Source organism: Hypanus sabinus, chromosome 25 (genome assembly GCF_030144855.1).
Source record: "Hypanus sabinus isolate sHypSab1 chromosome 25, sHypSab1.hap1, whole genome shotgun sequence".
Classification (NCBI taxonomy): Eukaryota; Metazoa; Chordata; class Chondrichthyes; order Myliobatiformes; family Dasyatidae; genus Hypanus; species Hypanus sabinus.
Genome location: NC_082730.1, coordinates 8,160,567 through 8,184,806, shown reverse-complemented (window position 1 = coordinate 8,184,806; position 24,240 = coordinate 8,160,567). Strand labels below are relative to the sequence as shown.

Genomic DNA, 24,240 nt, shown 5'->3' with positions numbered 1-24,240 from the left:
ACATCTGCTGAGCCGGTTGTTTTTAAGTTTTCTCTTTTAAAGTATATTTCTTTTCACCATTGTTTAACTTTTTTTGTTTAATTAACATTACATTTGACTGTTAAAGATCCAAGAATATAGTTAATATTATTTAAAGAAAGAAAGCTAAACATGCAAAAATGTCTTTGTTCTTTTACATGATTTACATGGTGAGCAGAGGTAAGTATTACCTGTATGACTAGTAAAAGTCGTGAAATGGACTGCAACATGCGAAAGAGAAGATGGGATTGTATAAGAGGCCAAAGAGGCAGAGATCTGAATGAATGGGGGACAGAGAATTAACATGCTTGCATCTGGAAGCTGAGGCCACCGTTGCAGACTGAATTGAGTGACAGGTTTACCTGGGTATTTTACATCATCAAGTCTAGACTGGGCCTTGTGTTTAAGACGCTATGCCGAATATTGTTGGTATTATAAAATCAAAATAGGCTTGGCAAACATGTTTTTATTGTGAAATGATGCTGAAGATCAATACTTCAGCAACTCCCTATGAAGGTGTTTATATCTACGGCGGATTAGATGTTTTAAAATTAGAACTGCGCCTGAATTTCACACTCACTTTCTTGAGCGTGAAGCACTTTAGGACCAATTGTAGATGAGGACGCACATAGAAATATAAATATTTCTAAAGCAGCATGCAAAAAATGCTGGGGGAACTCAGCAGGTCAGTCAGCATCCATGGAAATGAACAAACAGTCGACGTTTCAAGCCAAGACACTTCTTCAGGACGGGAAAGGAAGTGGGGGGAGATACCAGAATAAAAAGTTGGAGGGAGGGGAAGGAGGGTAGCTAGAAGTGATAAGTGGTTTGGAAAGATAAAGCACTGGAGAGGAAGGAATCTTTTATGAGACGTGCGTGGACCATGGGAGAAAGCGGCTGCAGGTAAGAAGTGTTAAACCTGAGTGCGGGATAGAGGAAGATGGGGGAGAATTTTTTTTCACTAGAAGGAGAAATCGATATTCATGTCATCAGCTTGGAGGCTACCCAGACGGAGTGTTGCTCAGGATGGAGGTGCAACACCTGATTTCTAGAGTTTTGGACCAACGTCAACCAGATGATGAAGTTGCAGGGTCCTCCCTGCAATGAGAGGCCTCCTGCCGCCAGATGGCGGGGGAGCGATGGGCGTTCCGGAGCGCGCTCCCCGGGCGCAGTGGTGGCGGGAGCGCGCGGCGAGCCAGGCGGCGTGACGGCGAGTAACGGACGGACGGACGGGCTGCTCCGTCCCGGACTTCGGACCCTGCACTCCGTGGCCCAGCCGGACCCGTCCCTCGGCTCCCTCCCCATCTTCACCCCCGGGCCCGGGAGAAGCGGATGGGAGTTGACGGTGGCTGCCGGGCGGGCGATGGGCGGCGGCTGGAGGCGATGGAGCGCTCCCCGGCAACGATGTTGAGCAGGAAGGCGGCGGGCCCGGGTATGGGGCGATGGTGGGGGTGCACTGAGTGGGGGGTGAGAAGTCGGTTAGGGAGGGTGAGGGGGGCAAAGGGAGTGGGGAAGGGTAAGTGAGGGAGTGGGGAGGAGGTGAGGGAATGGGAGGGTAGGTGAGGGATTGGGGGAAATTGGTTTGGGTGGAGTATAGTGAGGCTGGTGGGTGTGTTATGGGGGGGGGGGATTGTGTCTGGTTTGTGGAGAGTTGCTGTGTGTGTGTGTAACAGAGAGAGATTAGGGTGGACACTGAATGTCTCCCCATTAATGCCAGCTCTAGTTCTGTAGTTAGGCAATGCTGGTGATCTGGCTGCTGGGGAATATTATTCCCAGGCTGTGTTTTCAGTTTTGTTCCCCAGATCTGGTCAGAATTTTACTGCCTAGTATTTCTATTTTCTTTCTGAGATACTTTTGCATTGGTTATCGGTGTGCTTGAGAACCTGGCTTTGATAGTTTTTGTTAGAAACCTTTCAATATTTTAAAATCCAATATTTATAATTTTGTTTAGATTGGTGTTGCCGTTAATCCGTTAACATTTTTAATACTATATTCCACCTTATATTTTCTTCATTTTTATCCCTTTAAAAATTATCCCTTTGGATTTTCTGCTTAAGACTTTCTGTTTTGATTATGTCCCTAATCTTTGGTGAGTTTAACAGAATTGAGCTCTCCACGTGCCTATTGGTTCCTTAAGATGGGTAGTACTGGTGTGGAGGGGGGGGGGGGGAGGAGGAATAAGCTTCCACTACTTATTAAAAGCTCCCAAAGGAGTGCATCTCAAATAACCTCTGACAACCAAGTCCAGCTCTTGGGCTTCACATGTGCCTTAGCTACTGAGCTTGGCAGAACAGTTTCAACCGACAGGAGAAGGGGCAAAGGCTAGTTACTGGGGCCATAAAACCATTCACTTTGGGCAGGTGGGGCTTGTCAGCTGTGGTTAGCTGCTTAATTCGGAGAAGGAAAGCTCTGATCTCAAACTTCTGCTGCCACGTGGCTGTATCCACTCATGAGGAAAGCTTCGGGAATAATTCGAGGGAAACTTGGAGCTCAGTCCCTGATACCACTAGTGCCCAATTGCATCGGTCTTTGCTGTTTCCTTGGATTCATCAGCAGCGTGGAGAGGGGAAGCCTGCTGTACAGGCAACAGTTTGCTCTCCATATCGTACTGGCCTAGCTTGCATATCATGTAAACAGCTGAGGTGCAACATCCATGGTCGACCCCAACCAGTGGAAACCCTTATATGCCTATAGTTGCTCCAACCTATTACCAGCATGGTTAGAACTTTGGCTGACTGGCATAAGGCAAACTTGGAATAAAGGGGTCCATTCGTTGTGTTGCAGAGATCTGCTTTTCACGTTATATGCTAATGATATGGATGATGGAATTGATGGCTTTGTTTTAAAATTATACTAAGTGTTGAAGCAGGCAGTTTGCAGAAGGACTTGGGCAGATCAGGAGAATAGGCAAAGAATGTCGGATGGAAATACAGCATGGGGAAGACTATGGTCTTGCACTTTGGTGGAAGGAATTAAGGCAAAGACTATTTAATGGAGATAATTCAAAAATCAGAGGTGAAAAGGGACTTGGGAGTCCTAGTGCGAGATTCCCTAAAGGTTAACTTGTAGATTGAGTTCATGAAATGCTGAGGCTTTATACTTTTCTCCTCTAATTGTCATCCTTTGAGCAGTATAATGCCTGTTAATACGTGATGAGATCATATGAAGAGATTAATTTATGGTGGCAGGTTCAGAAGTATGATGGCCTGCTGCTCCCCATCCTAACAGTTCTTGTCCTAATGCTACGGTACCTTCTGCATGATGGTAGGGGTTAAAGAGATTGTTGGACAGATGGGAAGGATCATTGACAATCCTAATGGCTCTGCTTATGCAAAGCTCTTGATAAGTATTTATCATGGGTAAAAGAGACACCTGGATGATCCTCTCAACAATTCTTACAATCCTTTATAGGGACTTGGACCACAAAATATAGGAGCAGAAGTAGACCATTTGGCCCATTGAATTTGCTCTGCCATTTCATCTTGGCTGATCCATTTCCCTCACAGCCCTAGTCTATCCCCATAATCCTTCATGCACAAACTAATCAAGAATTTATCAACTTCTGCTTTAAACGTGTTCAATGACTTGGTCTCCACAGCCACCTGTAGCAATGGATTCCAGATTCACAACTCTCTGGCTAAAGAAATTCCTCCTCATCTCAGCTCTAAATGGACCCCTCTTTCTGAGGCTGTGCTGTCTGGTCCTGGACTCCCCCACCATAGAAAACATCCTGGAAATCATTCTCATGAACCCTCTCCAATCTCAGCACATCCTTTCTTAGTAAGGAGCCTAAAACTGCTCACAATACCCTAAGTGAGGCTTTATAAAACTTCAGCATTATAATCTTTGCTTTTGTATTCTAGTCCTCTTGAAATAAAATTGCATTTCCTTCCACACCACCTGCAAGTTAATTTAGAAAATAGTCTATGCATTTATTTCTTTTACAAAAGTACATGACCATGCATTTCCCACCTCTGTATTCCATCTGCCACTTTTTTTTGCCCATTCTCCTAATCTGTCTAAATCCGTCTGCAGCCTCCCTGCTTCCTCAACACCACCTGCCTTTCCACCTATCTTCGTAACATCAGCAAACATGGCCACAAAACCTTCAATTCCATCATCCAAATCATCAGGACTGATGAAAGGTTTTGTCCCAAAACGTTAACTGTTTACTCTTTTTCATAGATGCTGCCTGGCCTGCTGAGTTCCTCCAACATCTTGTTTGTGTTACTCTTTCCCTAGTAATGGCAACTTCATTCACTTCTGCCCCCTGGCCCTCTCAAAGTTTTGGCATATTACCTGTGTCTTTCACAGTGAAGACTGGTGCAAAATACTTATTTATTTCATCTGTCATTTCCTTGACCCCATTACTCCCTCTCCAGCATAATTTTCCAGTGGTCTGATATCTGCTCTTGCCTTTTTTACTCTTTATATATCTAAAGAAACTTTTAGTTTCCTTTTTAATATTATTGGCTAGCTTACTTTCATATTCCATCTTTTTCTTCTTTATGACCTTTGTAGTTGGCTTCTGTTGTTTTTTTTAAAAGCTTTACAATCATCTGACTTCCTACTATTTTTTGCTGTAGTATATGAATTCTCTTTAGCTTTTATGTTGGCTTTGACTTGTCAGCCGCAGTTGCATCATTCTGCCTTTAGAATACTACTACTTCTTTGGGATATGTCTATCCTTTGTCTTCTGAATTGCTCCCAGAAATTCTAGCCATTGCTACTCTGCCAACATCTCTGCTAGTGTCCCGTTCCAGTCAACTCTGGTTAGCTCCTCTCATTCTTCTGTAATTCCCATTACTCCACTGTAATACTGATACATCTGACTTTTGCTTCTTCCTTTCAAATTGTAGATTGAATTCTATCATATTATACCACTGTCTCCTAAGGGTTCTTTTACCTTAAGATTTCTAATCAATTCCGGCTCATTGCAAACATTCAATCCTGAATAGCTGATCCCCCAGTGGGTTTAACTACGAGCTGCTCTTAAAAATCTATCTTGTAGGCATTGTACAAACTCGCCCTCTTGTGATCCAGCACCAACCTGATTTTCCCAATTTACCTGCATATTGAAATTCTCTATGATTATTGTAACATTAGCCTTTTGACAAGATTTTTCTATCTCCCACTGTAATTTGTAGCCCACATCCTGGCTACAATTCAGAGGCCTGTATATAACCCCCACCAGGATCTCTTTATCCTTGCAGTCTCTTAACTTAGTTTCTAAGGCTTGTGTTCCGATATCTTGTAATTCCTGTACAAGATTGTGATGCAGCTTGGCAGGGCACTCTTGATGGTGCTCCTGTAAAAATTGGTTAAGATGGTTGTGGTGGGAGGGAACTTGTTTACCTCAAACTCCTCAGGGACTGGAGACGCTGCTGTGCTTTTGACAGACAGACATACTTTATTGATCCCGAGGGAAAATGGGTTTCGTTACAGCCATGCCAACCAAGAATAGTGTAGAAATATAGCAATATAAAACCATAAATAAATAATAATAAGGAAATTATGCCAAGTGGAAATAAGTCCAGGACCAGCCTATTGGCTCAGGGTGTCTGACACTCTGAGGGAGGAGTTGTAAAATTTGATGGCCACAGGTAGGAATGACTTCCTATGACGCTCAGTGTTACATCTTTCTTGACCAAAGAGTTGGTGTTGAGGGACCAGGTGAGATCATCCATTATGTAAACTTGCAGCAATTTGGTGCTTCTCCTCGGAGGAGCCATGTATGTGCAGTGAGGATTGGTCAGCCTGTGCCTTGCTAGAGTTTGCAATCATTACTTTGGTCTTGTCTACGTTGAGACTCAAGTTGTTCCAGTTAACTTAAGAACATCATAAGAGTATGGAAGTATGTCCTTCAGTTCACTGAGTCCAGGCAGCCAATCAAGTACTGGTACATATATCCTCCATTATTTTCCCCACATGCTCCTTAACTCTCTCAATAATCCTTAACATTCACCTACACTGTGCTGGCAATTTACAGTGGTCAATTAACATACCAACCTATACATCTTTGGGATATGGGAGGAAACCAGTGCACCTCCTGGAGGAAAGCCACGTGGTAACAGAATATGCAAACTTCGAACAAACCACACTTGAGGTCAAAATTCAACCTGGATATCTTGTTACTATGAGGAAATGGCTCTACTAGCTTGCGTCAATGTGCCACCCCAATTCTTTAAGCATTTCCTAATCTTAGAGATAAAAGTTGTTAAACTGATTCATAATCCAGTGTACTGAATAATAAAATTTCATTTCAGGGAATCAGTTTGAATGTTATATTAACTTGAATGTTGTAGATAGTCTTGTAAAAAAGATGACTCTGCTTGTGTCAATTAATACCTAATAGTCCTTAAATGAGATGCTTTACTTAATTTTGTAGTTGTCACTTAACATAACTCTTTGTTCTCAGAAGATGTTAACATCATTCAGCTAGTGATGCCTTCAACTGGCTTCTCACTATTAATCATATTTTTTGAAATGTCAACAGTGAGAATGGGCATTGATATCTATTTTTCAAAGCTGAACAGTTAAATTTTGACTGTTAGAGCTACTGTTTAGATTCTGTATTTTTCTAAGGTAGGAACATGGTTCCTGATTTGTTTTTGAAAACAAAGGTAGAATCCATTGACTGATGACACTAAATGCTTATGACATAAACAATTATAGATGTTTCTACGGTTGCCAGCCCAGGTGGGCATTGTGTATTTGCTGTCATTGCCTATTGGTGCATCTGAAAACTTTAGGAAATGATTTACTTACAACATAATGAATGAAAACACTCACTTTCACAGTCTTTGAGCACAGGTAATATGTTTTCAGAAGGCTGTTGATAAGGTGCCATAACACAAAGCTGCAAAACAGGATGATCTATTCTATGGTTCTATGAAAGTTGTAAGCAAGGATAGAAAATTGGTTGAAGGCAAATTGGGAATAAAGTGGTCTATTCTTGTTTGGCTGCTGGTAACTCGTGGTGTTCTGCAGAAGTCAATGTTGTGTCCGCTATGTTACACCTTTTATATTAATGACCTGCATGACAGAATTGACAGCTTTGTGCCCAAGTTTGCAGATGATACAAAGACAGGTGGAGGGTCAGGCCGTGTTGAATGGACAAAGAAGTGGTAAATGGAATAAAGTGTAGGGAAGTGAATGGTTGTGCTCTTTGGATGAAGGAATAAAGGTGTAGACTATTTTTCTAAATCAGAGGTACAAAAGGACTTGGGGGTCCTAGTGAATGGGTCCCTAAAACGGGGTTCACGGACCCCTTGCTTAATGGTATAATAAAGGTTGGAAACCCCTACCCTAAATGTTAACTTGCATGTTGTCAGTAGACAGGAAGGCAAAAGGTTAATACTTCAGGAGCATTTGATGGCTCTGGGACTGTTCTCACTGGAGTTTAAAAGGATGATGAAGGATTTCGTTGAAACCTGGTGAAAGGCCTGGATAGAGTAGATAGGGAAAGGATGTTTCCTATAGTGGAAGTGTCTAGGACCAGAAGGCACAGCTTCAGAATAGAAGGGTGACCCTTTAGAACTAAGATGAGAAGGATTTTTTTTAGCCAAAGGATGAATCTGGAATTCATTGCCACAGTTCACCTTGGAGAGCAAGTTATTGGCAATATTTTAAAAAGAAGTTGATAGATTCTTGATTAGTAAGCCAAAATTGTTTGAAGGCCGGAGAATGGGGTTGAGAAGGAAAATAAATCACCATGATGGAATGGCAGAGCATATTCAATAGGCTAAATGGCCTAATTGTACTCCTGTGTCTTATGGTCCAACTCAAGAGGGTGTTGCTGGGACTTGAGAGACTATTATGGAGACAGGTTGAGCAGGTTGGACTTAGAGCGAAGAAGAATGAGGAGTGATCTGTAGAGGTGTTTAAAATTATGTGGGGCATACATAGGGCAAAAAGTCTTTTTCTCATGATTGGGGAAGTAAATCTCAGAGGGCATTGGTTTAAGGTGAGGGGAGAGACTTAGTAGAAACCTAAAGCGCAACTTTTTCACTGAGGTGATGATGGTCAATATGTGGAACCAGTAACCAGAAGACGTGGTTGAGGCAAGTACATTGATAACATTTGAAAGGCCTTTGGACAGTTAAGGTGAGGGCCTCTGTCGGTCAGAGTTGACCATGGATATTTGCATCCTAGCTGACTAGACACAAGCTTGGACAGTACAATATGGAGAGCAAGCTGTGGCCAATGTAGCAGGCTCCCCCTCCCAAAGTGTCTGATGAACCTAAAGGAATGTTTGGTACCAGCAACATCATTGGGAGTTGCCAGTCAGCATTGAACTCAGCATAGGACTGCCTTAGGGACACCAGCTCTGGATTTTTCCCTCGGGGTTTACTCCTAAAACCTTCCCCATAAGTGGGTATAGCCATAAGGCAGTGGAAATTTGAGATCAAAGCTTTCCTTCTAGATCAGCTACCAACCACGGCTGACAAGCCCTCTCTGGCTGAAGCAACTGGTTTTAGGGCGCCAGTAACCTTCCTTTGCTCCTTCTGTCAGTAGAAATGGTTCCACCGGGCTTGGTAGCTAAGCCACTCATGAAGGGTAGGAGCTGAACTTGGTTGTCTGAGGCTATTTGAGGTGCATGCCATTGGGAGCATTTAATAGGTGGTGGGAGCTTGTCCCCCATTATCACCCCAGCTATAACCTTGAGCTACCTTGGACAGGAAAGATTTAAAGCAGGGGTTCCTAATCTCTTTTTTTGCCATGTACCAATATCATTAAGGATGCAGCCTATGGTTCTTGGTTTGGAGGTATATGAGCCAAGTGTGGGTCAATGGAACTAGCTCAGCTGGGAATCTTAGTTGATGTGGCCCAGTTGGGTTGAAGGACCTGCTTTTATGCTTCATGACTATCAGTGGTTCCCAATGTTTTTTATGCCATGGAGTCTCACCAGTAACTGAGGAGTCCATGGACCCCAGGTTGGGTACCCCTGCTCTATATCCAGAACTAGAATCTAAGATTAACCAGTTGACTGAACTGTGATAATATGTTTTTAAGATCTCATGATTTAATAATATACCTGCACGTGGATTTTTGATTATGTGACCCTTGATCAGCCTAGTTAATAGACTTGCTTCATCAAATTTGCAAAGTGCAGATTGCACCCATTTAAATTAATAATTTTATTTAATGATGTTCCACCACCTTTGGTCAACTCATACTTGTGTCACCGTTAAGTGGCAGAGATTTCAACCTACAGATGGAAATATAACCCCGTCATTCAATTTCCACAGAAGACCAGAATTGCTTACACTCTGTTCGTATCCCCTAGATCAGTTATTCTTTTCTTTTACTTTTTTTTCCAAATTTATTAGAATCTGGTTTAATATCACTGACATATGTTATGAAATTTGTTGGGCAGCAGTACATTGCAATACATAATGAAAACTAAAGTACAGTAAGAAGTGTGTGTATGTCTAGTAGTGCAAAAAAAGGGAAAAAAATAGAAAAAGTAGTGAGTTAGTGTTCATGGATTCAATTTTAAATTCATTTTTCTATTGTCTTTTATTTTATTTCTTGGAAGAGTTTGTGTTTCTGAAATGTCATTATTGACCCTGCCTCCTAAACTAATTACCATTCTCATCACGGCTTGTACTCCGACCTCCACTTTAAGCTTTGGTAAAGTAAATGGCAAGTAGTAACAGCACCAAGGAGCAGAGTATAAACGCCACCAAATCTCAATCAGTATTATTATCTCTTTCTCTAAAGCTCAGAGTGGAACAGTGAGTTTTGTGCTAATGGACCCGTTCGAAGCAGGGAGAGCAAGCCATTGTTGATCCAGAAAAACAGAAAACAACAAAATTGATTTGCCATTGAGAATTTTACAGTTTTTTTTGTGACTGGGTAATGTCTGGTATTTCTGAAAGGTTTGCATTTAATTAGAGCAGAGTGTGAATTATTGTGCATTTTGAAAAGCCACTTGTCTTCCTCACTGAAAGACTTCCTAGATTAAAAATAATTGGAATTCTTGCAACATTTATGGTGTTTGTTTATTTTATTTGATGGTGTCACTTTGTCTTTTCCATTTGCAGCCCAATTTGGGGATGACTTGTATGGTTCTTCCTTGCATGTAGACCAGGCTGAAATCCAAACTTCAAGCACTGAAAAAGAAAGCCCTGTGGGGTTACCATCTCTTAGTAGCTTAACGGTAAGCGTATGAACAATGTGTGCTAGTGCACTGTGAAATAATGCCATTTTACAATGATTTTGTAAGGTTCAACAGGTTCGTATAAGTGACTGTATAAGTATGACTTGTCTCTGTGCTGAACTGTGAGGTTGTGGCCTGCAACTAGCAGCCTCCTGGACTGGCTGCAGTGTTGAATGGCTTTGTGACTATGAACTTTGGGTCTAAATGTTACTTGGTTTTTATGGTTTGCATGTTTTGTTTTCTTCATTTGCTCAATGTGTTTTGACAACCTTTTTTAATGGATCTATTGTTTCATGGCTGCCTGTAAGGAGATGGATCTCAAGGTTTTATTTCGTGTACATGCTTTGATAATGAACTCTGAACAGTGTCAATAGATTCAAGTGCAGAGGATTTTATAGTTTATTTAGTGGTATAGAAGTTTATTGTTTTATTTCTTCTTTTCCCCCACCCCCCCCCCTCCCACACCTGCCTCTTCATCTTACCTAAGATCTAGTGTAGGAATAGATCATATTCCCTCTGCAGCCTATTCCACCTTTCAGGCAGATCATGTTAGTCCTCTGGTCACTCCATTTTCCCTATCGTTTGTTTGTTAAGTGTCATGTTGTATGACGTGGGCCATCATGGTCTTTGACCATGATTGTTCTTGGCAAATTTTTCTACAGAAGTAGTTCACCATTGCTGCCTTCTGGGCAGTGTCTTTCCAAGATGGGTGACCCCAGCCATTATCAATACTCTTCAGAGATTGTCTGTCTGGTGTCAGTGGTCACGTAACCAGGACTTGTGATCTGCACCAGCTGCTCATATGACCATCCACCACCTGCTCCCATGGCTTCATGTGACCCTGACCAGGGGTCTAAGCAGGTGCTACACCTCGCCCAGGGTGACCTGCAGGCTAGCGGAGGGAAGGAGCCTCCTTTGATAGAGACGTGTATTAACCCTGCTACCCAGATTTTATCTGTCAGTTTCCCTTGATTCCCTTTCTTTGGAAATCAGTAACTATTAAGGAAGCTTATCCATTAAGTATTCACATTTTAGGGCAGAGTGTGCCAGAGTTTTGGAAATTTATAGATTTCTATAAATTTCTCCTCTGAAGTGGTTAATCATGTACCCTGAGGCTATGTCCCTGGTCTGGATGCTCCAGCCTGTAGAAGTAACCCCTCAACAGCCCTTTCCAATGAAATCCACCTCTAATTCTAATCTCACTAGTTGTGCATTGGATTAGGTTTTGAGATGTTCCTGAGTCTGTTACGGCTGCACTTATCCAGTTTAATTCTGGCTCATTGATATCAGTTGTGACATGTCACCTCAAGACACACACTCATATCACAGGTTGAGGGGCTTTCCAGAGTGACCTAGGGTGATCCTTCCACACCCTTCCCACACCTCTTCAACACAAAATGAGCAAAGTATTTTCATTTAATTTCATGTCAACAAGTGGTGAGACATTTGATCAGAATTTGTGTACAGTGGTTAGTTGGCGAACTAATAGTCTAGAGGCCCGGACTGATGACTGAGAAATGTGTTCAAAATTTACCATTGCAGCTGGGTGAGAGGGTATGAGCTGTCAGGAGAGGTTGGAGAAACTTGGATTATTCTCCCTAGAGTGTCAGAGGCTGAGGAAGTTATTTTGAAATTGTATGCTACATAAATAATGTAGACAGTCAGAATCTTCTCCCAGTGTAGAAATCCTAAGTATTAGAAGACATTATTGTAAGGGTAGAAGGAAAACATTTAAAGGCAGTGTAAGGGGCAAGCTTTTTATACAGAGAGCAGTAGGTACCTGGAATGGGTTAGCAGCAATAGGAATGGAATCAGGCCAGCCTGATAAAGTTTGAAGTTTTTAGACAAACGCATGAATATGAAAGGAATGTAGGGATATGGATGCTACACAGGACAGAACATATAGTATAGATTAGTACAACATTAAGGGCTAAGCAGCCTGTTAAGTGTTGTACTGTTCTATGATGTATGAAGTGCTGTTTCTGAGTCTCGTATTGGGTCTTGCTAGAACAATGTGAGGCCACAGATGGGTTAGAGTGAGATAATAATTAAAGTGGTGGGAAACAGGAAGCTGGGGGTTGTTGTTGTTATGGTCTGAATGCTGGTTCTCCACAGAGCTGTTGCTTAATCCCTACTTCATTATTCCAGTATAGAATAGACATTGTTACTAATGTTGAATGTAGTACACTACACTGGAAAGAGAACAAGTGACTTATTACTTCCTGTGGAAGTACTGTTTGGGTTCTTGGATGGTGGGAGAGGAAGAAGTGAAAAGACTTATGGTAAACTAGATTTGGTCAGGGCCAAAACAAGATGCCACTAGAGAGTAACATAGGAACTTCTGTTTTGCTTTATAAACAAGAAAGATTTTGCAAATGCTGGAAATTCAGAACAACGCGCACAAAATGCTGGAGAAACTCAGCAATTCAGGCAGCGACTATAGAGAGCAATAAACAGTCGATGTTTATTCATTTCAGTGGATGCTTCCTGACCTGCTGAGGTCCTCCAGCATTTTGTGTGTGTTGCTCCTATTTCACTTTATCTTTTTTAACACATTTAAAATTAGTTCTCCTCTTCTACCCAACCCAACTCTACAGATGTTTATCTGAGACCGTTATGTGTAAATTGCTGTCAAACCGCATTTTCTCTTTTTATTTTTTTCTGAGGTGTCTATGGAATGATCTCGAGGGACTTTATTTATGAAGGAATGCAGTGCTCTAATGTAACAATAATGTTATTTTGATTGGATTTGTGACCTGAAATTCAGTCCCAAGTACTGGCCTCTGCTGCATGTACTGTATTAGGTGAATTATTAGTACAAAGGGCATTTTGCCGACTAGCATGGGTCCACATTATTATGCTGCTTTTAAGTAATCAAAAAATATATTCATTTTAGCTGTAACTGGACAACTAAATTATTGTACTGGTGTTTGTGTCTCTGGTTTCCATTTTGTCATATAGTTATAAAATATCCCATGTACTTTGCTATTTTAGCAAAAGCTGATATCAGCAAGGCATGTGGCAGGTGCGTGGTCTAAATAGTCTCAGGAATTTTCTATAAAAGGAGTGTCCAGCTCGCTTTGCTAGTCATTAACTGACTAAAGGAGTTTCTTAGCTTACACAAGTCTACAACCACCAAACCTACTGTTGACTATTAGTTCTAGGGAAATGTACATATTATTGAAAGGCCTAGATAGAGTGGGGATGGAGAATATATTTCCTACAGTGGGGGAATCTAAGACCAGAGGACACAGACTCAGAATAGAAGGATGCCCCTTTAAAACAGAGATGAGATGAAATTTCTTTAGCCAGAATTTCTGATAAATCTGAAATTCATTGCCAGACAGCTGTGGAGGGTATTTTTAAAGTGGAGGGTGATAGGTTCTTGATTTGTAAGTGTGTCAAAAGTTATGGGAAGAAGGCAAGTAAATGGATTTGAGGGGGGAAATAAACCAGTCATGATTGAATGGTGAAGGAGATTAGATAGGCCATATAGCCTAAATCTGCTTCTATGTCTTATGGTCTACGTTGCATCCACAGGCAATTTTCTGTGGTCTGATATCAAGAAAATCAAAATTTTGAACAATTTTATTTTTTATGTATTTAAATCATTTGGGCTTTCAGCTTTAAAATCAGTAAATGATACGATTTAAAATAGTTTGTGAATAAGCCTGGGAATATGCTGCCGAATCAATGCCAGACAGTTTACCGAACCCATTCATTTGAAAGGGCGGAACAGCCGGGAAGGGCATGAAGTCATTTCCATTTTTTGAATTACTTGAGTTTGTTTTAATATTTTTAATTGTTTAAGGTGTCTTAACCAAATTAGTGTTTTAAATATTTTAATTGTTTCTGTCCCTAAAATGGAACAAGCTGCTGATTTTTAATTGAGAATCTAAAGGATGCTAGTGATTTATTGCAATGTTGTTTTACCTTTCTGTTGCTTACATTTGTTCAGACAAATCGAGTTCTCTCTTTTGCACATATTTTAGATCGGCAAGAGTACAATGAGAGAGCTGACGTGTCGGTCTCACGTCAAGGTGCAACATTTGTTTGAAGATGCTGGAAACAAGCGAAGCAATGCAGCTCTGCACCATTCTGAGTCCCGGACTTGTCGAACAGTGCTACCATCCATTAAAGATAAGTGCCTGGATAGTTCAGCCATGTCGAAATCTGATGGTGTTTTGCTAAAGTCAAAGAATGCTATGTCACCAACCCAAGCCATGAAACTGCACATGCATAAACTGACTTCCTTTGAGCATCAAGAAATTTTCAACTATCCTGAGATTTACTTTATGGGTTTAAATGCAAAAAAACGGCAAGGTGTTATAGGTGGTTCAAACAACTGTGGCTATGATGATGATCATGCAGCTTACATCCTTCTTCCTCATGATCATATAGCATATCGATATGAAATACTTAAAGTGATTGGCAAGGGAAGCTTTGGGCAGGTGGCAAAGGTATACGACCATAAAACACGGCAGCACCTTGCTTTGAAGGTAGTCCGAAATGAGAAGCGGTTCCATCGGCAAGCGACAGAGGAGATCCGAATCTTAGAACACTTGAGAAAGCAAGACAAGAACTTGCAGATGAACATTATCCATATGTTGGAGAATTTCACCTTCCGCAGCCACACCTGCATGACCTTTGAACTGCTAAGCATGAACTTGTATGAGCTGATTAAACGAAACAAGTTTCAGGGATTCAGTCTTCAGTTGGTACGAAAGTTTGCCCATTCCATCCTCCTGTGCCTGGAAGCCTTGCACAGAAATCGGATCATTCATTGTGATTTGAAGCCAGAGAACATTTTACTAAAACAAGCAGGCCGTAGTGGCATCAAAGTGATTGATTTTGGGTCCAGCTGCTATGAGCACCAGCGTGTCTTCACATATATCCAGTCACGGTTTTATAGAGCTCCTGAGGTCATCCTGGGCACACGTTATGGGATGCCCATCGACATGTGGAGTTTCGGTTGCATCCTTGCTGAACTACTGACTGGGTACCCTCTCTTTCCAGGAGAAGATGAAGGTGATCAGTTGGCTTGTATCATAGAACTTCTGGGGCTACCACCCCAGAGAATGTTGGATCAATGCAAACGAGCCAAGAACTTCTTCAACTCCAAGAATCAACCTCGTTATTGCACTACCACCACACTTCCAGACAACACCGTGGTTCTGAACGGTGGTCGTTCTAGAAGAGGTAAGGTGCGAGGTCCACCAGGTAGCAAGTCCTGGGTGGTTGCCTTGAAGGGGTGTGAGGATGCCCAGTTCATCAGCTTCCTAAAGAAATGCTTGGAGTGGGAGCCATCATGTCGCTTAACTCCTTCCCAGGCTTTGAGGCTACCATGGCTAACGAGACGTTTACCCAAAGCATCCACTGTGGAAAAACCAACTCCAGTGAAACGTACACCAGATAGTTCCTTGCCTGGAATTATTTCCAAGTTGCCCTCAACTATTGGCCACTCTGGCAAACTAAGGACCAATTTGGTGCAAGTTGCTGATTCAAATGGAAATAGTATACCTCTACGTACCGTGCTTCCAAAATTAGTTAGCTAATGCTCTGATGTGCTGCCAATTAAACCCAAGAACGTGTCAATTGTAAAAGTTTCTTTATACAGGTCTTTTTCCTGGCAAAATATTTAGCAGATATTCATTATGTATTTCATCCTAGAAAAAGTCTTTTCCAAGTTGCATTAAAGTGCATAAAATTATTCTTTATCCATTTGACCCTCATGAGACTATTGTAGTTTTTAATATTAAAATATGAAACCCCTACTACATTGGGACCAATATGAAATAACTTTTTCTTGAAATCTCACAAGTTTGTCAATAATATACAATAGTAAAGTCAAGTCTTGTTCTTTATCAGGCTCCGCTCAAGACTGCTACCGACTGTGCCCTAAAGATTTTAGAAGTTAGGATTTTAAAAGAACTATTGCCCTTTATGCAGTACAATTTTGTTTGACAATGTAAGTGTGAGAAATCACATCCACTCTCCTGTTCTTGTACCTCATTATGATTGGTCAAAGTGTTACGCTTGATGTGTTGCTGCCAACACCATGTTCATTCACTAGTAATTTGACTTTTAACAGTCAAGGTGCAGGTAATACTGATTTCCTGAGTATGCTGTTGTATGCTGTTCAATGTATCAGAAAGATGATCATATAACTTACACAATTCACTTGACAATTGGTACCAGAATTCATTTTATTTTCACTTTTGACTGGTGAAATCTTAGGGTATCAGCCATTGCCTTACTATAAATAACATAAGGCTTTAGCCCGCTGAGCAAATCCAGTGGCTATGTGATGACAAACCTTTTAAAATAAATCAGGACTTCAAATCGCTTTAGCTGAGCGTTTACTCCAGACTGATAAACACATTCATCTGATTTCTTTGGCAAGAATATTCCAATTTTGCTTATTTGTTGCATGTCCTGTGTCTCATCCTGCTTGTCCCTTTGATATTTGTTGAAAAATATATTTTGAATGAAGTTTAGACAATTGGGCAACTTTAGATTGAGTTAGACCAGTCAAGTTCTAATTTTTTTTTCTGTGAAGAAAATTGTTTTTTAATGTGCCTCTACAATGCAGAGGAGTTTATTGTGTAAACTTTTTTTAATATCTAGATACATTTTAAACCTATGGAAATTTGGTCCATGAAGATTAATTGCAACTGCTAAGTAAGCAAGCCAGAACAACAATAGTGTACAGTAAAAGCTCACATTGTACTAATGGATTTGGGCTGGCATTGAAGCTTGGCTGGCATTAATTGCTCGCCTGACCTTGTAAAATTAATGGTAAACAGCAAATTAGAATCTGTATAGTTACAAGAAAACAATATATTAACATAACAAAGGTGCAGTTTAGACAAAGCGCAAACTTTTTGACCTTTGATAAGTGTTACCCCACAACTTGAACCTTATTTAATTTTAAAACATCTTTTGGGGAGGTAAATTTGATAACCCATCCTCTAACCAGCTGTTAGGGGTTGTAAAATTCAGACTTTGTCAGGCCAGCAAAACGCCTGCCTACTGTGCAGATGTTCTCTGAGATGAGTCTATCCTACTTTACATCTAATCCAGAAATCAAATTTAATCTTAACAACTTTCAAATTCCAGTTTAAATAGTCCAACTGGTTTTCCCTAACTCCCTCATTCTACCATGAAATGAATTTTAGATATTGTTGCTAAACAATTTATATACTTTTCACTTTATTTTTTGAAGTCCTGTTCTTGATCCACATAGTCTTGCTTGAACACAGCAAAGGAGATTTGAGTATTTTCCTCCTTTATTATCGTGTACTTCTATGGTTAAAATAATTCATCAGTACTGATGACTTGTATGTTGAATTGAAGATCCAGACTGCTAATTTTTAATAAATTGAGGAAAGACCTTGGAAATTATTCCTCCTCCTTTATGAACTTAAGTCAAATCTAACAGTAAACCAATTTAAATGGATCTTTTGGATTAGTTTTAGGAAATATATTTGTTCATTGAAATACTTCTTGTGTAAATTTGAAATACCATCTTTGGTCAAGAGAGTAGACTGACAATTTACAAAGTGCTATGCTGGAAGAGGTTATTGTGATGTGGACAGTTCTTGCTGCTATTCCTAGGCCTTGATTAATGACACTGGCCCACCTCTGATTAACCGAACCAGAATCCTTGGTGAGAGGATGTTAATCCTGCTGCCTCTTCATGTTAATGGTGTTCTCCATAATTAAAACCGGTATAATATAAAACAATTGTTGTACAGGACAGACAAGATAGAAATTACTCTGCATTACAAGATTTAATGTAACTTGTTATCTGAACATCATAAATCTTGAACTGCCAAAATTGTCAATGAAGCAGTGCGTATTCTGAAGTAAATATGAACTTGTTTTATTTTCACCTTAAAGTGCTGCTCTAAGTGCAAAATAATCATATTGTTTACACCCCGCAATCTGGTTCTTGTAGAAACGCAAGAGATTCTGCAAATGCTGGAAATCTAGAGCAACACACAAAATGCAGGAGAAACTCAGCAGGTCAGGCAGCATCCACGGAGGGGAATAAACAGCTGCCATTTTTGGCCAAGTCATTCTGATATAGGGTCTTGGCCTGAAGCGTAAACTGTTTATTGCCCTCCATAGATGCTGCCTGACTGACTGAGCTTTTCCAGCATCTTGTGTGTTGCTGTTCACAGCTCAGTTGTACGATCTCCTGAATGATCTGGCATTTTTGCAATCTCTAATTGCAGCAAGTAAAGCAATCACATCAATTACTTTACCATTTGGAATGTATAGAGTTTCAACAAGTAACATCATACAGTTGTTATGCCACAGAAAGACATGATTAGTCTAGAAAATGTATAGAAAAGATTCACAAGGGTGTTGCCTGGATTGTAAGTCCTGAGTTACAAAGAGAGGTTGGATAGACTGTGTCTGTTTTCCCTGAAGCAAAGGAGACATTGATAGAGATGTGAATAATTATGAAAGGCATAGATAAAAGGCAACAGCCAGAACCTGCCCATGCTGGGAGTATCTAAAAGCAGAGGGCACCATTTTAAGATGAGAGTGTGGTGAGATGAGAGATGAAGGGTAAATGGGGAGTTGGTATCTGAAGTGAGCTGCCAGAGTTCGTGGTGGAGGTAGCAGTAGTAACAACATATAAAAGGCAGCTGGAGATGTACTTGAATTATCAAGGTATAGACTTAGAGGTTCCTGACCTTTTTTATACTGTTAAGCAGGGGGTCCATGGGCCCCAGGTTGGGAATCTGTGGTATAGAGGGATGTGGAGTTAATGCGGGCAAGTGAAATTAGTTGGCACGATGTTTGGAATGGATATGGGCCAAAGGCTCTGTACGGCTTTGAATCTGGCCCAACAAAGATAGAACAGCAGGGATCGGGACTGGGTTCTATATTGTTCATTGTGAATGTTTTTTTATTTGGAAGGGGATGTAAATAGGCTAGTTCGTAAGTCTGCAGATGACAGCAAAGTTGACGACATAGTGGATGGTGAAGATGATTCACAGCAGGTTGTAGATGATCAGAAAAGTGAGTGAGCAAATGGCAGGTGGAATTTAATTTTGGCAAGTGTGCTATGATGCACCTTGGGAAGTCCAAGGGTCTTTATCTGTGGCTTAAACTCTGAATCTGAGTTGGAGCCTGGTGATTTACGACCTAAGAATTAGACAGGCCCCATGCAATACCGTATTGTAAATTAATTTGAAGTTGATAATGTTGCGAATCCTTAAGTAATGCCTCAAGGTTTGAAGCACATCTATGTTATAGGAATGGTTTGTATATGATTTGGGAGGTGGGTGGAATAGAAATCATTACAACTGGCCCATTTGACAAGTGAAGTTGTGTATTTGGTGTAGGCTTTTAATGTTTTTACCTTATTGATAGTTAATTCATAAAGCAATATTGAAGATGTCTTCTTCACATGCCCAGCCCATTGGTAGAGTCAGTCAGTAGAGTTCTGCAATGAGTTCACCACCCATCACAGTGAAGGTGACAATTGCCCCCTGATGCTAAGCATCTAGTTGAAGAGCAAAACTGCAGCGTTTTGCCAAAATCCCTATTCAGAAGTTGAAAATTTTCAGCCAGATCAATAATCATTCTTCTGCTTTAATAAGTGATATAAATTAATTTAATTTCAGGATGTAAGTCTTTCAACAAGAGCTCTGGCCAGAAAGATTACCAGCAACAATGGTGAAATTATCAATCAGATCAATGCTTCAAAAGTAATTAAACTGGCAAGGAAGCAGCTGGAGTTTGTTCTGTTCTGTAACAACACTGGACAATCCGGGGAAATGCAAACCAATTGGACACTTCCAAAGCTTTTATGCCTACAATCAGTGTGCTGCACTTTAACACTAAAATAGCTAGGCTTCCTGTTCCTCTTGTTTTTATGGGCAGGTTGATGGATTCTGACATTGCTAGAATGTTCCCAGCTATTGGGACCAGAAAATGCTGCCATCCATTTCTGGGAAATATGCCAGAATCTATCATGAACTGTTCTGGGAAGGTTAGTAAAATATGGAAACAGTTACATATCTCTGACATAAACACGAGAGATTGTGTCGATACTAGAAATCCAGAGCAACACATGCAAAATGCTGGAGGAGCAGCATTTCAGCAGTTCAGGCAGCGTCTGCATCAGGACTCGGCCTGAAACATAGATACTGCCTGACCAGCTGAATTCCTCCAGCATTTTGTATGTGTTAATCTACATATCTCCAATTCCTTAATATTGGATTCCAGTTACACAGTGGTTTAAAATCTATTTTTGCCGATCAGTCTGGTATCTCCTTGCATTCTGTGAACTTAAACTAAAATCCTGCGTTGTGCATTGGGAAGCATGACAGACTGTATAAATGTATTTCCTACTTTTAAACGTTACTATTTAACATGAAATCTCGCTTCCTAGTTAGGTTTAAATCAAAGTTTTAATGTCTGTGACCTACATTTTCTTCTAAAATAAAGGAAAAAATTCATTGATGAAACTCCCAAGTCATCGAGATTTTAATTACATTTTCTTACAATTTTCATTAAAAAGGAATTGTAATCTTTCAATCTCGTGCCCCTAGGTCTTGAAATGGGTAAATGGAAAAATAACTTTTAAGGAACAATATTATCATTAGACATAGGAAGAGAATTAGGCCTTTCAGCCCATCGACTCTTCATTCCATCATTGGGTGATTTATTATCCCTTTCAACTTCATTCTCCTGCCTTCTCCTGTAACTTTTGACACCCTTACCAATCCAGAACCTATCAACCTAGATAGTATTGTCAGGGGTGTGAAATATAAATGGCCTTATTTGATTTTAATAGCAATACATTTTTCTACCTTATCGAAAATTAATAGAATATTAAAACAAAATTTGACATCGACTGAAGAACTATTAATTTAGGGAGCATTTTGAAGTGGAGAGGTGGTAATTTATTTATTTAGAGATAGAGCGCAGAACATGTCCAATGAGCTGCTCCACATGGCAGCCCACCTATTTAACCCTAGACTAGTCACAGAACAAATTTTGCAATAACTAATTAACCTACTGTATGTCTTTGGAACATGGGAGGAAACAGGAGCTTTAGGAGGAAACACATGGATGGTCATGGGGAGAACTAACAAAGTCCTTACAAAATAGAACTCTGAGCTGTAACAGCATTGGCCTAACCGTGGCACCCTAGAGAGGGGTCAATTCCAAAGTTTAACATGTTGAAAGAGTTGAATCCAGGGTCATTTGCAGTGAAGCTGTGGGGCAAAAATAATAAAAATGCCCCTTGGGGTTTGCGTCTAAATTAGATTTCCACAGATATTGATAATATAAGTTTAAAGATTATCACATTATTGAGGGGTGGAAAAATATAATTGGTCAACCTGAATGTGTACAATAATTTTAAGAATTGCCTCCACTTTCTGAAATAAATCTTAGACTTTGAGACTACCAATGTTATCCTACAGTTTAAATATGATTTTAACCTGGAAATTATTCTGCTGTTGTCTTTAAATTGAAAAGTTATGCATTCCACTCCTGAGACTTTAGGTGGATACTCTCTCTGCTCACTTGAGTGCAAAGCTTCCTTGTGGAAGATGCCATCCTTCTGATAAGCCATTAAGCCATGGCCCCACTTCTCTCTCAGGCAAACATTGTCCTGAGGCACTTTCTCCAGGATGGTCGGCATATCACATCCATTGTTCAATCAGAAAAGCAAAGGTGCCTGCTGATTTTTACATTACTATTAGAGGACCTTATGTTCAAATTAGCTGTCCTGTATTCACTATTAAAAGATTGGCTGTGGAAAAACTTTGGGACATCCCAAAGAAAAAAGATGCTTATGGGAGTGGACATTACTGTTATTCAGATATGGGGAAAAATACTAGAACTGGTTTGCATTGTGTGGCAGAATTATTTAAAGTATTAATAAATCAAACAATGCCAAATGCAGCTTGGATTTTTAAAAACTAAAAAGCAAAATACTACAGTTGCTGGATCCTGAAGTAACATTAAATGCTGAAAATTTTCACCAGACCTGAACTGTTTCCAAGAGTTCATTTTTTTAAAAGGAGTGCCTTCTTTATTAAGCACAAATACTATTTTATGAGATTTGCCATTGTGCTTTGAATGTTAAGGCATATAAGTATGAATGATTTATTCCTTCATTAGCCAGTTTTGCTGAGCATTAGACTTGAGAAAGCCTTCAATCAATGCTTTTTAAATATATTGCCAATTTCCTACCATTCATTATGTTATCTGTGACCAAATGCCCCATGGGCATATACACAAGACTTAAAGAGCTAAGTAGGGCTTGGCGTTATCATCACCATCATCATATGACGTGGGCAATCATGGTCTATCCATGACCATTATTATTCTTAGCAAATTTTTCTACAGAAGTGGTTTGCCATTGCTTTCTGAGCAGTGTCTTTACAAGACAGGTGACCCCAGCTATTCAGAGATTGTCTGCCTGGTGTCAGTGGTCACATAACCAGGATTTCTGATGTGCACCAGCTGTTCCCATGGCTTCATGTGACCTGATCGTTTAGTGGGGATGGTTGTAGGAGGCTAAGCAGGTGCTACACCTTATTCAAGGGTGACCTGCAGGCTAGTGAAGGGAAGGAGTGCCTTACACCTCCTTTGGTAGAGACATATTTCCACCCCGATCACCCACTATTTTGTGCTGGTAGTGACTTGCACAGCAAGACACTGTTAAAGTATATGTGGTATACAGAACATAAGGCCGCATTGAAGTCTTAAAGGGAACCAGAGCAAAGTGGCTTTGATCTCCTAGGCTTAAAACTATCACTATATCTTGTACTGTGCCTTATAGAAGTGACACAGTCACTGTGATATTTTGGAATATTTGATCAGCTCTTGAATGCCATATCAGTGGCAAATAACAATGTACTGCTATTGCTTTTTGGGTTTTGTTGATGGAAGTGAATTATATTTTAAAGACAAAAGTCTTCAAACTAGTTTGGATGCAAATTGAATTTTATTGGATTCTTACATTTGTTATCTGAACTTCATTGGCACTGTTGGACAGAACTAAATTAGCTTCAGGTTAGGGAAGGCTTTCACTAAGGGGAATTGCTGTGACATGTGCAGACTGTTACTTCAAACATACTTGCTGAGATCTGATCCAGTTTTCTATGTTGTATCTTGACAATGGAAAAAGTTGGTATTAAAAAGTGTTTCTAGTACATTTACAACAAATCACTTGTCTTGTTTCATTCTTGACTTCTGCATATTGAGAGTGGTAATCAAGAGATGCCTCACAAATGTACTTTACCTGGTGGGTTCCAGGTGGATGTAGAACAGTGCAGGGCTTTTGGCCTCTCATATTGCACCAATCTTTATAACCTACTCCAAGATCAATTTAATTCTTCACCTACATAGCCCTTCATTTTTGTATCATCCATGTGCCTCTCTAAGAGTTTCTTAAATGTCTCTAATGTATCTATTTCTACCTCTACCGGGCACCCATGATTCTGTTTTTTAAAAAAAACCAAAAGAACTTACTTCTGATATTCCATGCCCCCCCCCCCCCCTTACTTTCTTCCAACCCCTTAAATTATGCTCCTTCATTTTAGTCATTTTTGCCTTGAGGGTAAAAGGTGTTGGGTGTCCTGTTAGCATATGTGTAACGACTACATCTTGAAAACATTAACAGTTACCGAGAGGCTAAGTGAGGGAGTTAGAAGCATGATGCGCTTCTAACTAACCGAATTCCGAGTTGAAAAAGTACTTTATTACAAACCAGCAATAGTTATTCATACTCTTCTGTAATTCAAGTGAAAGTAATTGGATCAAACTCAAACAAGGATGAACAGTCAGTGAAAATATGTGCTCCCTACTCACCCATTCTCTGTGCTGCCAAAGAGATGAGCAAGAGACTATATTTGTTTGTTTTAGCCACCACCCAATCTGCGCTGCCTGCTAACCACCAACCAAAACCATGTGACAAATTAGCTTAACTCAGAAAGGATGTGAAATACAAATGCAACACAGACAGACAATGAAAAAATACATAGCTCCTGCAATTTTGTACGCTTTTCTTTGATCCC

The 24,240-nt window shown here is 40.3% G+C and overlaps 1 protein-coding gene across 1 annotated transcript; it reads left to right on the top strand.

The window, feature by feature from the left end:
* The first annotated feature begins 1,192 nt into the window (after positions 1 to 1,192).
* On the top strand, positions 1,193 to 23,379 carry LOC132380973 (dual specificity tyrosine-phosphorylation-regulated kinase 2-like). Its single transcript, XM_059950013.1, has 3 exons — positions 1,193 to 1,450; positions 10,068 to 10,183; positions 14,176 to 23,379. Exons 1-3 carry the CDS (start codon positions 1,351 to 1,353, stop codon positions 15,736 to 15,738), a joined length of 1,779 nt encoding a protein of 592 aa, XP_059805996.1. The 5' UTR covers positions 1,193 to 1,350; the 3' UTR covers positions 15,739 to 23,379.
* The last annotated feature ends 861 nt before the right edge of the window (positions 23,380 to 24,240 follow it).

What these genes read in the sequence shown, in the direction of transcription:
- LOC132380973 (XM_059950013.1), top strand. Translation starts at nt 1,351, where the DNA reads ATGGGAGTTGACGGTGGCTGCCGGGCGGGCGATGGGCGGCGGCTGGAG. An exon ending in CAGGAAGGCGGCGGGCCCGG is followed by an intron (nt 1,451 to 10,067) that starts GTATGGGGCGAT and finishes TTCCATTTGCAG; the next exon opens with CCCAATTTGGGGATGACTTG. An exon ending in CATCTCTTAGTAGCTTAACG is followed by an intron (nt 10,184 to 14,175) that starts GTAAGCGTATGA and finishes CACATATTTTAG; the next exon opens with ATCGGCAAGAGTACAATGAG.